Here is a 15,952-nt window from a genome sequence, read left to right on the forward strand (position 1 = left end):
CTCACAATATTCTAAAAATTCTTCTACAACAGCCACAGGCTTAGTTTTTTCATTTTTTTTTTTATTTGAAAGAATATTGGTATTCAGAAGAGTGGAAATGGTTTTTAGAATACTTGATGTTTGATCGTTCCCTTAAAAAAAAAAAAAATTCCTGATCCTCAAATTTATTAAAACTAAAATTAAAAGAAAATAAACACTGAGATCAAAAATTACAAGTTACCTGAACAGTTCGACTTTTTATGCTCATGAACGTTTTCAACTTTTAATTCAGTATTTTCTTCGCAAGAGTTATTAGAATCATTTAAAAAATTTTTAGTTTAAATATTGTTTTTTGTTGTATACGTCAAAAAAATTTATTAGTTACTCGAGCGTACCCGTAGGGTAACATGAAACTGATACTTCAATGTCGTTGCTTACACTCGATGAAAGAGATTTCAGATCTGCTAGTTCTACATTACTAGTACTTAAATCGTTTAGATTTGAAGTAGAATTAATTGTGACCAGTGCATTCTCGTTAACAGAAGTACCATCTAAAACTGGTACAACTTGCATTTGACCGTTTTCATCAAAAATTTCGACTTCAGTTATTTGAACATCATCATTACAGTCAGCTATCGAATGTACGTCTTGGATATCACAGCTTGATGAATCATGAACAGAAATATTAAATTTGTTCTCACTAATACCAATCAAGTTCGTAGGAATAGGTGAGTCATTGATAGGAATGGCAGAATTGTTTTTTGAAAATGAAACATCGTCGGAATCTTGGAGTGGATTTCTGAAGCTTATAACTAAGTTATCATAAAGATTTTTTAATTTTTCTGGAACTTTATCAAAACTAATAATTTTTGGTACATCGTTACCAACGCTAGAATTAAAATTTTTGCTACTGTCATCATGACAGTATTGAGTGACTTGTGTTTCTTGAACTTTATCTGTTAATTAGTAAAACAGAATTTATGGCAAAAATACTCTTCGTGAATTATATTTCATTCAATGTAAAAAAACTTTGGAACATAAATAGTTTATGATAAACGAAAATGTTATGTATGATGTAAATAAATTGGGATACTGTCTAAATATAATTGTGAATAGTTTTAAATTTACCAAGAAAGAGGATGCAAATTTTTGAGGAATAGTTGAGAGTTACAAGTAACAGTTCCTATGTAAACTCGGCTATTTTGGGGTGGGTTTTTCAGTGGAATCTTCCTTCAGAGTAATTCCATGATTTTTTGTTTGCCCCACAGGTCTTCACGCCTGGGTGAATGTGAAACAGTGTTAGGAGAGTAGGGATTAGCGGATCACATGCACCAGGCAGGGATCGCTGGCCTTACCGGCGAGGAGTGATCCCTGAAACATGGGGCTTCTCCGGGGATGCTAATTAGCTTGGATCCGATGCTTCGGCAGAGAGTACTGGCTTAACCGGTGAGGAGTAGACGTCCTGAAATATTGTGGAGTTCTCTCCGGGGAAAGGCTACTCAGTGGCAAGTGGACCCAATGCACCATAGGTGCAGAGAGCGTCAGCTTATCTGGCAAGGTGTTCCACCAGAGATACTCACACTGTGCCCATGGATTCAGGTATAATATCAGTAAAAAGGGTTGAAAATGGGCGCGGCAATACACCCTCACACACAGGTTGTGAGTGGGTGGCTCCAGCGACTAGGCCAGTAAGCTGTCACGGTAACCCAGCAAAAAAAAAAAAAAAATTAAAGAATCTGTAAATAAACACTAAGAAAATCACAGTTTATGATCTTACATTCAAAAAAAAGCACTTAAAAAACGTTGATTGTAATATGCTCTCTTCTAAAACTTATAGAATAATTAACAAAAATATTTACTTCTAGTAACTGCGGTCAAATAAGAAGTCATTGTAAATTAATAAAATACTTTTATTAATTTTTGAAAGACTCTACTACGATCATAACGAAAGTATGTTAGCAATTAAGATTTTATGAAGATTGTAATATTAAATTCTTCTATTATTTGATAGCTCATTCGTAGTTTCTTTAAGTAATTGCAGTTCTTTGAATTAAGAAACCTTTAAGATCGTAGCAGAAGAAATAGTGGATTATTGAGAATCTTTGACTCTCCTAATTTGGATAACGACATCAACTATAGGCTTTATATGAATAAAGATAAGGTTGTATATGTTTTTCTTATTATGTGTCTCATAACAAAAAAAATTCATATTTCTTACAACGTGCTGAACAAAAATCTATTGTTTATGAATAATATTTGTTAAGCCAATAGTTTAAGTATTTAAAATTTTATTAAGGATCAAAAAACAAACCTTGCGGAAGTCTATATTTGTTCGTACAGTTCTATGATAAAGTCCTTGTAAGGGTCTTGAATTGTTTCCAAGTGGTGCTTTTGGTGTATTATCTGGGCCTTGCATCACTCTTCTAAGAGCATAAAGCTAGTAATATAAAAAACGTGATTTAAAATATTATTGTAAGCTATTTGACACAAAAGAATTTTTTGTTGAAAATCGTATAATGTTTTAAATACTATCAAATAATTCCAAAAACTGTAGCTATTTTACATGCAAACCAATGAATATTGAGTTTTATATACTAGTCAATATTGCGATGTTTATTCATATCAGTGATGGGTACTATTATTTTGACTATGTTGTTATATAAAGGGTACCATGTATTGTACAACCTAATGAATTACAAATTCTGCCTATATATGTATCTTGTTGAGTTCATCTAAACAAATAAAATCTTGATAGTCATCAGAACATTTTGTATTAAATCATTAGAGCCTGGCCTGCAAGGTATCACTTGAGAATAAAATGCTTACGTATTGAGAATGATTTAACGAAACAAATCAATTGTATTGTGGATCGGTCAGCTTAATATTATTTAAAAAATTAGTTGATCTTTTACATTATGTCTTAAAATTTTAAATAATAAAGTTCAGATGTAGATAATGTGTTTTTGAAGATTCTTAAATCATTTTTGATGTTTCGTATCTAAAAGTTCCTATTAAATAAATATATAATATACTATAAAGTAGTAGATCAATAAAATGACCTTATTCACACTTAAAACAATATATTTATTACTAGAAATAATAATTAAGTAGGATTACAAGATCTCTTTGTACCGAGAGACTATACAAGAGCATGCATGCGTGGCAACGGTTATGTTCTGTCTTTCTCAAATGCATGACTGTACAAATTACAAGGCACACACACACATCATCTCGCACTCACAGTGACCATGCCACATAACATATGTCACTACATACGCATCTAATGTAAATTTACTTATATTCTAAGCCCCTCCTTAAATTAATATTAGAATCTCAATTTTAGTATTTTAAACTACATTCAACAAATTTCTAAGTCTTTCGAACTTTTTTCTATCTAAAGCTTTGATAAAAATATCTGCTATATTTTCTTCTGAAACAACTTTTACAACATTAATTTCATGATTCGCATAGCTTTCGTTTTCGAAGTGATAATGAGTTTCATTGTTTCAGTAAAGTTTCCAAATCTAGCTATTGTAACATCGGTGTATCCACATTAATTTTTTTTCCCCCTTTCTTCAAACTTTTCCGTACCGATTTTATAACACTAAACGCAGGGGCCAATGTGCATCTGCAAAAAGGTGAATCACCGACAAAATTGCTCGTAGCTAAGGTACTACGACCATGCATGACTTACATACAAACACGCTGGCCCATGCTGACCGGAAAAGAAATCAAATGAAGTACTTTTCAAAGCGTAAAATAATACCTTTAAAGAACTTAACTGGGAATAGCTGCGCTGAGATTTAATATTAGATATTAGTATATATAGATTGAGTATGTTAAAAACCAGGATAACTTAGAGTTAAGACCCATAGACTATGACTAATACAACAAGTTCATCGCATTATTGATTGACAACCACGCCGATTTAATTAAAACGGTCGCTCTCACCTCCTTTCCAATACTCAGACAAGAAAAAAAACTACCTTTTAGCCCCGCGTCCCACCTACGCGCCTAGTGCGAGTCCCGAGTTATTAAGCAAAAGCTTAGGCTCAAATAGTACGTTGCGCCGACGTACGTAACATTATACTTTTCGCACCAGAATTATCTTCACAGTTCTTAATTGAATTGCGAACTTCAATTTTTAAATCAAGCAGTAAATCTTTTATAACTTTTAATTTACTCACACACTCAGACAACGCTACAAACTTAGCTTCTGTTGATGATTTAGTTACACTAATCTGTTTTTTAGATTTTCAATAAATTTCATTTCCATACATTCTTATTACATAACCTGTCGTCGATTTTCTATCAATTATATCACCAACCTAATCAGCATCGACAAAGCAATGAATAGTATTATAATAACTACTTTTTTCATCAATGAGTTATAAATCCTTTGTTAAAAATAAATATTTAAAATTTCTCAAAGCATATTTGAAATGTTTTTTATCATAACTATTTTGAAATCGACTTGAATAATTTACACTAATGCTAATGTCAGGTGTTCCCGCCATTTTGAACAAAAGAGCTCCAATTAAGCTGATTACGCTACTTCTAATTATAAATTTTGGTCCGTAGGGCTTGCATACAATTTTAAATTTTAAATATCATACTCCGTGGCTAATTTTTTAATATAGTTTTTCTGATGGAATGTCATTTTTTCATTTTCATAGGCATAGTTGATGGTAAAACCTAAATAAGTTGTTATTTTTCCCAAATCTTTTATATTAAACTTTTTTAGTAACAATTTTTCAATAAAACTCAGTTTTTCATTATTTTTACAACAAAATAGTAAGTTATCCACAATAAAATTAGGTACACATTATTAATCTTGTCATCTTAGATCCATAAACAACTGTCATTCTCACTCCTTTTAAAATTTAAATTTTTGAAATAAGTATCAAGCTCTTGGGCTTTCTTTTGATCCATACAAAGCTTTATCTAATTTTAATACCTTATTAGAGCCATCATAGTAGCCTTGTGGCTGTTTTACATATACTTCAGATTTGACTTTACCGTTAAAAAATGCTCTTTTAACAACCATTTGTTCAATAATTAAATTATTTTGACAACAATAAGAAAGTAACATTCTTAGAGTTTGCATTCTTGCAACTAGTATATATATATATATATATATCATCAATTAAATCATTTTGCTGATAACCTCTAACAAGTAATCTGGCCTTAACAATATTATTAGCCGTTTAAGTATAAACCCATTTTACATATAAAGCTTTTTTATTACTTGGTTCATTTTCGAAAATCCAAGTCTTATTTTTATTTAAAGAATCTATTTCTCTATCCACTGCTTTTTTCTAATTTTCAGACTCATTACTATTTATCGCATTATTATATAAAACAGGTGTCTCAGCATTTGTATAATTTACATAAATAATATTACTATATGCAAACTTTTCATCCCTGTATCTATCAGGCTCTTCTCTTTTTCTAGTTGACTGTCTTAAATTAAAATTTGTATTTTCATCATTGCCGCTTACATTTAAATCGCCATCTTCGTTTTCATTCAAACTAATTTTTACCGTGTAATTTTCTGATTTTAAACCAATACAATCTGTGCCATCTTCAATAATATCAACATGTTTAGCTACTACTACTTTATTATTTAACAGAACTCTATTACCAACATTTTCATAACCTAAAAAAATTTCTAAAACTGTTTTCTTATTGTCCCATTTCGAGTCTCTCTTTTGTTCGGGTATTCGTCCAAAACTCAACTTCCATAAATTTTTATATTTTCAGTACTAGGCTCTTCTCCAAACATAATTTCAAAAGGATTTTTATTTTGTTCAATAGTATTAATCATAATTCTATTTTTCAAATAAGCTGCTGTTTTAACTATTTCTGGCCAAAATCTATTATGAACCCTTGCTTCTTCTAATAAACGCCTAGACATGTGTATAATGCCCCTGTTATACTTTCCTGCTGTTCCATTTAATTTATGTACGTAAGGTGGGCACGGTTCAACAGAAATACCTTATTCCTAGCAAAATTTCTTATATTATTATTAATATACTCCTTGCCATTATGGCATCTTAACCTTTTTACCTTTTTTCCTGCCTTACTTCCAATCAAATCAACACAGCCAATAGAACAATTATAAATTTAATCTTTTAATTTAATACAATAAAATATTAAAATAATACTGTATTCACTTTAATAAAAATTCTTCTAGTCATTTTTTTGAATTATATGAGAATTTTAAAAGAATTCTTTTATTAGGGATATTCGCGTATTCTTAAAGAATTCTTTTACAGTGAAAATCTGCGTATTGGGATTTTACTGTAATCATCTATAAATCTCAAAAAATATTTTTTACCGCTTGAGCCAGTAGTACTATGTGGTCCGTTCAAATCGCTATGTACAGTTTCTAAAATATCTTTGGCCCTTGACCTTTCATTTCTAAATGGTAAGTTATGCATTTCATTTTCCAAGCAAATCCCATATTTTGAATAATCAGGTTATAATTTCCTGGGTGAACCATCAAGAATTTGTTTATCACACATTGTGTATAAATAATTAAAATTTACACAACCTTGTGTTCTACGTAATTTTTCCTTTTCTGTTAACTTTTTTTTTGTCATTGAATTAGACTCGCTATACCTAATTTTACTAGTCATATGATAGATATCATCATTTTTAATAGCTAACGCAATTGAATTACCATTTTTATCAAAACTTTTTCATGTATTTTCTACTGACACGATCTTATTTGTTTTTTTTATTTTACCGTAACTTGTTAAATTTGTATTTATATTTTTAACAAAAAAAAAAAAACATTTTTCATTTTGTTCATCTTACTTTTTGACCATAGACATTAAACTCGCTCCTAATATTACCAACTTAAGTTTCTTTCAAAGACCTTTTGTCTCCTACTTCTACATCCAAGGCTATTTTAATTCAAAAGATTCGTAAAAATATTGATCAGCATTTACAACATGATCTGAGCAACTGCTATCGTGTTACTATTCAAACTTAATAGCACAGCTATTTACTTGAATACGCGACTCATTAGGTCTTTTTCAAATCCCGCATTAAAACTACTTAAATTCAAGGTGTGCAACAACCTTGAAGAAGCTATAAAAGCTTATATTTGGGAGATGTCTATAGTATTCAATTTCTTTGCACATCTGTGCTCTTTTTCCTTAGTGAATATGACGAAAATCGCTTCAGGTATTGTTTATAGACTACTTTGTCTCGAAATATTTTTGGTATTTGATTTAAGTTTTTTTGGGTATTTTGCCATCAAAAAAACGCCTTTTGCTATTTGCTAAAATGTTAGTGTACCAAAGTAGCATGTATGTCTTATGATAACTTATGTTACATTTCATCCATCTTTATAGTGCACATTAGTAGTTTATTTAGAAGTTAAAAGCTTTTTTTATATTAGACAGTTCGTCAACTTTAAAAAAAGTTATTTTTCCGCCCTCGGGTGGTTTTGGGAGGCTGGTACTTCCTCAAGCGAAAAAGCAGTTTTCCGGAACTCGTTCAAAAAGTCTCCTTTACGAACCTCGTTACGTCCCTCGCCTTCGGCTCGGGCCGCAAACCTCTCGGTTCGCAGACAAAGACTTTTCAAACTCGTAGGAAAACTACCATTTATGTAATTTAAAGTTTTTTTTGCCATGTGCATTAAGTGCAACCACCACTTAGCAACTTTTGGCCACGCTTTGCACCCTTGTAATCATTTTAGGCCCAGCAACAGATAAATTCTTACTCTCTCCGGGGCCAAAGTACGTTTCTGCCCTAAGACCCCAAAGTGATTTACTAGGTGCAAAAAGTGCTCAAGGGCGTGAAACTGCACTTTTTACCCTTGGTAAGAGAAAAAATGAATGTGACTCGGACACAAACGTACTATAACCGCACTCTTTATGTGCCCACGTCTGTACTTTATGCCTTAGTGACTTAATTCCAAGAATTTTCAGCACTGCCCATACAGCCAAGTATTAAAAAAGTACTATCATACTAATTGGTTAATACTGTGTTCCAGTCAATACTTGCTTCAATACTGATATGATAATTTTGGGCCAACATATTTGGAATAGAATTTTGCCATTCAAGATCACGTACTATTTTACCGTGGGCAATAAAATGAAATTCGAAGCATTGGCGATGTATACTATACCGTCTTCGTAGCAGTTTTTACACCTAATTAATAAAATATCTACCCTAATGTCAGATATGTTTAAACTAACCCTTTATTGTTCAAATGCTTAAATTCAACAAAATGCTACTTTAGCTACTATATAACTATTTAAAAAAAATTTAGAATATTGAAAACATTAAAAAAATTATCTTCTACAATTTTTATCACCAACGTTTTCGTAAACTTTATCTTTAATAGTACTGAATTAGAATTTAGAAAATAAAATTCTAACTGTAAATGTTTTAGCAGGAACTTAGTCAAATACTCAGAATCCTCCAAAAACTAAAAACAAAGTATTTACATTACTTATTTAGTAGACGATTTTTATATTTTTCAAGTTCTTTTTTACATGATTTTCCCAAAATCTCATACTTTTAGCCCTGACCTGTCATTATGCAAAATTAAAAGTGTCACTATGTACCTTGTTAATATGAGAAAAAATAATTAATCTTTGAGCATTAATATAGAGTCTACAAAATTTTTTTATAATTTGTAAGAGCAATAGAGTTTATTAATTTTTTTTTTTTTAATATTCGTTTTCCTTTCATAAGATTGACGTATACTTTCTTTAAATTTATTTATTTTTAACTGATTCAATATCTCTTTTTTTTAGATACCATACAGCACTCTAAAAAATATCAGTTTACTTTGAAAATTACAAGACTAAAAGATAATTTATATTTGTTAACTAAAAAATTTGAAAATTAGTAAACTGTTACATATTTTACACAAAAAAAGGTTGATAGTAGTTTTCGTTGGATATTGCCGTCGTTTTGGCGGCTATTTTGCGACCCAAGAGACGTAAGGTAGCTGTGAAGCGATGGCATTTATGTGGCGAATCCTATTTTTCCTACTAAGGGCATACCAGCCTCTCAAAAATGCCCAAGGCCAGAAAAAGATACTTTTCTACCATTGGCCCAAAGTGCAACTGCCGCTTTGCGCCCTCGGGTCCCACTTTTCACCCTTGGAATCACTTTGGGACCACAGGAAAAAAAGTTTGGATCTTTATTAAAAACGAAAAGAAATGTTTAGTTAGTCTAGAATCCTTTAAACAGCTAAATTTTACAAAAAATGTTTATATATTTTTTGAAAAAATTGAAGAGTATTTATGATAAAAATATTTTTGTAAGATAAAAATATTTATACACTTGTGAAAGTTAATGGTCATCCTTTCTTTAAAAATTAAAACAGATAATCTTTACCTTTTTAAGTAACAATTTATGATGAAACTTAGATCTGTAAGCTAGATGTGGTAGTGTTACGTCTGAACTTCTTAGTAAAGGATGAAACCTGTTGATTTGTTCTACACACAAATAAATCTCACTTTTGTTCATCAAGAACCAGCCGTTGGCCCAAAGGCCTTATTTACCTTACTCACAGTGTATTTTTCTTTTAAATCATCGATCTGACGTTGTGGTGTTAGTTTTTACCGAATGGTATGTATGGAGTGGTGTCAGTGGTAATAGTAGCGTATCTTATTTGTCTCTTTATTTTATGCCCTTATAAAAGTCCTTGTCATTTAAGATTTGTTTGATTTTTGCTTGGTATTTCATTTATTTATAAAAACTAGAGTTATGCTTCTATGAATTAGAATTTCGAATCTTGGTAGATTTGAATTAAGAAAATCAATTTAATTAGTAACCAAACAACGTCTTATCTGATGATTTAATACATTGAGTAAAGCCAGAAATAATCAACTTTTACAAATAATATAGAAGGATAAAGTTTTCAGTAAGCATTCACAGTATTTTAACAGTTTGTATTTTTTCATAACTTAACTTACTTCTACAATCGTTGGTTAGCCTTAGTCTTGCTCGAACCCTTGTACTCAACGCATGTTTTTTGTGCACGCCCACTACGCAACGCTCTTACTCAGACTTGAATTATCTTGTTACGGCTCTTTTCAGAGCTCGATCTCTCTCTCTCTACCTTTGGTCCTTAGCCTAATAAATCTACTCTACTCTACTCTACTCTACTCTCTTTCTCTATCTCTCTCTCTCTCTTTTGGTAACTGCGACTTCGTCGTATCTTGTGACAGTGCTTCCGTTGCTCCTAACACAAACGTACACGCCACTCTCAAGGGTAGCCTGCATAGCTGCACGCAAAAAAAATGCTAGCTCTCAAAGCCTGTTTGCATACGCTACCAGTGTTTAAGTGACGCTATAAGGCTCTTACTGCATGATTATTTGGGTCTGTTTGCGTCAAATATCGTTTCGTACGGGCACAAATAGGTGTTGAGCTGCCATAACACAACGATAAGTATGTCGGAAGATATATTTCGGATGTGTACAGCGCGCCATAGTGGTGAGCTATTAAAGCTTGTTAGGAAGAGCTGCGAAAGCCGGCCGATTGGGCTTCCACAGCACAAAGTCGAGGCTCGGAAGTAGTGAGCATCAGCTGACGTCAATTGGCAACACAGCATGTGCCCTGCTCTGGATTTTCTTGCAGTTTTTAGTATAAACAGTTAAAGAGTAATCGATATGATCATATGAGTATTGGATTGATGTATTAAAGATCTGGTAGCTTATAACAGAAAACATACGGCATACTATTTTACATGGTATAAATAATATAGTTTAAGATACGAATGCTTCCAGTTTTTCGTGCTTGATCGTTTAACCTAGAAGTAACCCAAATTTTCTTCATACATTACAATTGTCCTTTGATTACCAACTTTCTCACTTTTACGAATGTATAATTTTATCCAACATTAGATAAACAAGTATACATTTCATGTGTGAGTGCACCTCCAAGATCGTCAACAATATTCAGGTGAAATGTATAGTTATCTGGATCCAAATGAACATAGTGGGTTATCCGGTAAATCCTTGTTATTATTTACTTTGAACTATTTTCAATTTTGTATTATTCCATTCAATTGCATTACTAATCTATTTACAGGTTTTAGGTAGATCATTCATACATATTTATTGTATCGTAACATATTTATTTAGGTTACATTCTTCAAGCTACTCCGATAGCATTGATTGATGTTCCTTCGGATACACTCTGCTCAATACACTCGATACACTCAGTTCTTGTGCATAAAATCGATGACAATGGTCCATGCTTTTGTAAAATTGAAAAAATTTATAAATTATATGATTTTGCATATTTCTTAGTAAGAGAAGTCAACACTATCTATTTTTATCATCATCTGTATGTATATAAAGTAAATTTGAATAATAATTCTCAATTATTGTACAGTGCAAAAAATTTGCCAAATATAGATCCTTGTTTGCTGTATGAAAGAAATAAAGAATTTCATGTTGCGACTAGGTACAATGTTTAATTTTATAATAACAATTTATGTATATTTCAAATACAAATACATTCAATGGACAATTTTTCATGCATAGAAATTATTCATTATTTTATTGTTGATCCAATTAACTAGTCCAGCTTTTATATCAATTCCTGCTAACTACAATCTACAAATTCATATAATGATAAATTTCATTAAAAAAAAATTGCCAAATTTATAGCCTCTTCATTAAATAAATCAAAAAATTTACGACTTAGCAATTATCAATTATGTGTTTATATAATTTTTTTATATACACATAATTTTTAAAACTCTTAAAGCCTTTTGAGGAATCACATTTCAAAAATAACAATAAATATTAGAGACGAAAGTTAAGTACTTGGAAGCTTTAAGAAGCAGCCTGTACATTGAACTTTGACATTGTGCTGTGGATGCCCGATCGGCCGGCTTTTGCAGCTCTTCCTAACAAGCTTTAATAGCTCACCACTATGGCGCGCTGTACACATCCGAAATATATCTTCCGACATACTTATCGTTGTGTTATGGCAGCTCAACACCTATTTGTGCCCGTACAAAACGATCTTTGACACAAGCAGACCCAAATAATCATGCAGTAAGAGCTCTAGCGTCACTTGAACACTGGTAGCGTATGCAAACAGGCTTTGAGAGCTAGCATTTTTTTTGCGTGTGGCCCTTTGTGAGGGCGCAGCCATACATATTTGACGGTGGATAGTTCACAATTTACGGTCATTGTGATCAACTCTTTTCACGCGCTGTTGAAAGAAACTGCTCGTCATCTTCTGAGATGTCCGCGAGAAATAGTGCAAGTGCAGATGCCCGTGCTAGTGCCAATAGTGCTCAGTTTTCTCCAATGTCCTGTATTGCAGACAGCCAACTAGCATATCAACAATCTCTCAAGCTCAACAGCCGAGGCCCCTGCGTCATCCAACGCAACTTTCAGTGATGCCCACGATTGCCAAGGAACTTGACAACAAGCAAAAACAGATTCAGTACCTGGATCGTATAGCAAGTGAGTACTTTGTTCAGTTGTAAAACTCCATCCAGCAGAAACCTGCTTTGAAATGCTCTATCGAGTAGAAAGACTCAACTATAGCAGCACTTTCCGCGAAGTCTCCCTTCACCGTGCAAATTCCACTCTTAAAAGACTCGGACTTTATTAATCTATCAACCACAAATAGTGACCCCCTGAACTTTTTAAATTCTTCCACTATGGAAGTTGAACAATTGTTCTCGTTACCAAAATCATCGAATGACGCATCTGCGATATTCTCAGCTACAAAGCCAAATCCAAAAAAACAGCAAAATCAAAATACCGTCGTGGAAAATTCCACAGCCAAACTCTCCAACATCGATTTAGAGAAATCTCCGAACTTCTGATCAACACTAAGCTCTTTCTTAGCAGGGAAGAACGTATTTGACGGCTACCTTGAAGACTCAGCGCAACCTGAATTGAGGAGACTACTAGTACCCCCCCAAAAAAGGCACCAACTCCTATTATGATCTTGGAACAAAAACTCTAGCCCAAGATCAACAAAGCCCTCACCACGATAAATATTACTGTCCAACACGTGATCACCACCTCTCAGGGCACTTGCATATATTCCGAGAATGTCGACAGTTTCCGACAAATCGTCCACGACCTTGATGAAAAAAAGGCGATTTATCACTCACCAGCTTCACGGAGACCATAAAGTGGTAGTTGTCATCCGTGAAGTCAACATCGGCTATACGGAAACAGAAATCTTGGACATGATCCAAAAAAAAATTCCCTTCGCCTTTTGTGTCTATCATATGAAAAAAGGTGATGGGACCCTAGTCCTTAGTCATGGTATATTTTGACGCATCAGGCAACTAATACCAAGTTATTTACGACCTTGAGTCTTTCGGGGGCACTTCTGTCAGAGTGGAACAAAAACGCCAGTCTAATGACACCCCCCCCCCAACACCGTCACTGCCAAAAGGATCAGCCTACGGCTGCGCCATCATTATCTGTGGTTGCTGCAGTTCAAGCTACACTACCGCAACCTGTCTAAAAAAAAATACTTACCCAATCACTTCTCGTTGCACAAACTGCAACGGCAAGTACCACGCTTTTTACTAAGGATTCGAGAAAATCCCGCAAAAAGGAGCTCATGCTTTTAAGAAAAGCACTGCCTCTCCTCCCCCTTTTGTGAAATCCACTCACCGTGTAACAGTCCATGGTGGAGTCTTCTAAGCAGCATGAGACAAGAGCTCAACCCCAAAGTCCTCTTCTCAACAAACCCCCTACAATTGAGACTATCCTCCAGTCTATCATGATTCTGCTAACACGTTTTGATCACAGAGTATCCGGTCTCAAGGGCAACAAAACAGCAGCACGCTAGACAGAAACTTCTCAGTACTTAACTGGAACGCGAATAATATAACACACAAAACGATTGAATTCGTGCAAGGACTTCACTTGCATGCACTACCAAAATGCACCTAGACAGCACAAAGTCACTCTACATACTCAGCTACACGGTTCACAGATGAGACAAATGCGAGCAACCCCATTGCGAGGTGGCTACCCTTATTCACAAGGGCATCCACCATTAAGTCGTTAGAACAGTCACTGTCAACTACAAAGCAGTTGGAGTCAATGTATACACCACTTTATCCGCTTCTGTTAAAATCATCTCCCTCTATTCCCCTAAGTACGATCCTATCTCCAATGCATAACCTCTCTGTTTAACTTCAACATCGCTATGATCGTGGCTGGTGACTTAAACAACAAACACAAATCGTAGGGATGAAAACACTTATATCATAAAGAACGCTTTCTTCTCAAACACTTGCGTAACCTTAATATTAAAATTGGGGTTCCGACTGGACCAACCCATAATCCCAGCTTCCACAAACCAGGTCCTGGACTTCTTAGCCATATTCCTGACGTAAAATTCGACCATCCCTACGGAACCACAAGCCTCTTCGGATCTTCCTCGCAACCATCACCCAGTATACCTAGAAATCCCTAGATACCTCCTTATCATACTCGTTACTACCAGCAGCATTAACTGAGTCCACCTTGGCTACAACCTTGAATCCTCTGCTTTCAAACACCGGCCTATGAGATTTTAAATGGAACTCGACGAACTTTATAGGTATTCTCAAGATGCCACTAAAACAACCACAACTCCCCAACATGTACTTGAACTCCCATACGACCTTAGGCATATAATTAAGAAGAAGAAAAGAGTCCAGAAACTCTGGCAAAAACGAAGAAACCGCAAACTAAAGATCCAGCTTTACTCTTTTGAAAGAGCAGATTCATCCCAAGTTTTCTAATTCCAAAACAAAGAGCTTAACAAATTCACAGCCAAGGTGGAGTCCCACTCAATAAATGCTTAAAAGGTCGTTGAAAAACTTCGCAACAAACGGCCTTCCCTCCCACCCCTTCAACTAGGGAACACCCTTTATTTACTAGATTTAGAAAAAGCAGAGATTTTTGCAGATTTATTGCAAAATCAATGCTCATTTAATCTTAGCACTGAAAAATTAGCTGAGAAATGCACGAGAATTAATCGTATGGTGTAGCAACAGGTCCTTGACAACCCGAATTTTTAACACTGCACACCCTTTGAAAACAGATGTATCATCCACTCCCTAAAGACTTGGTAAGCCCCTCGAAGAGAAGGTATCTCCAACAGTGTCCTGAAAATCCTCTCTTAAAAATTGATTACGGTGATTTGCAGCATCACAAACGTCGTAATATGCCTTCGTTATTTTGCAAGAGCATCAGTACCTACATGATTCCAACGTGGCCCCGCAAAAGGAAACCGACTGAAGGGTATCCAAAGCCCTTTCGTGAGGATACTGAGGTTGGTCCTGAGTATTTCATGTTTATTTTATGGTACAAAAGAAATACTCAGATTATCAAGAAGTTTCACATCGTCCCTCCAATACAGCTCCTGTATTTGCGTCTGTTTAGTCGAAACGACTAAAATTCGTAGATCACCTCGTGAGCGGTGGAGGATCAACCTCGCAGCATGCCGAAGGTGGCATCACACTGAGTTCACACAAAATTCATCACATATTTACATATGCAAGTGCCGGTCAATTTCTTTCTTACCTTCATTCTTTTTCTCCTTTTGTTTCAGTCGGTACAATTAAGCACTCTCGCGCCAACTCTCATTATGTCTCTCTCTCTACACTCTCATTAGCTAGACATTTTCTCTCCTTCTCTATCATGCGTCTACATCTCCATCTCCTTTGCTCTTATTAAGTGTCCTCGGGTCATAGGTCTCTCCCCCTCTCTTAATTGCTTACATCATTCTCTCTCTCTCTTTTCCTGGCTTTTCACATAAGGTGTAAGGGATTAATGGGTCCTGACGACTGCAGCGGGTGGGAGAATTAAAAAGGGAAGGGGGGTCTTGCAACTACTTTGGGTGGGCGCGCCGGGTCAGTTCCGAACTATCTGTCTATACAGAGCGGTCTACAGTTGTCAACTGCGATCTCAAGTATCTGGCATAGCTGGGTATTATATTCGTCCTACTGGTTTCTAC

At 34.4% G+C, this 15,952-nt stretch overlaps 1 protein-coding gene across 1 annotated transcript in view; it reads right to left on the reverse strand.

The window, feature by feature from the left end:
* Positions 1-15,952, reverse strand: part of CARPA (Carbonic anhydrase-related protein A) — a 676,873-nt gene that overhangs the window by 177,341 nt on the left and 483,580 nt on the right. The window contains exon 7 of the mRNA XM_089595651.1: positions 2,291-2,416. Coding sequence (XP_089451777.1) covers positions 2,291-2,416 — 126 coding nt within the window. The remainder of the gene's footprint in view (positions 1-2,290; positions 2,417-15,952) is intronic.

Source organism: Copidosoma floridanum, unplaced genomic scaffold (assembly GCF_036245765.1).
Source record: "Copidosoma floridanum isolate Cflo_tuat_1 unplaced genomic scaffold, Cflo_Japanese_pri ptg000026l, whole genome shotgun sequence".
NCBI lineage: Eukaryota > Metazoa > Arthropoda > Insecta > Hymenoptera > Encyrtidae > Copidosoma > Copidosoma floridanum.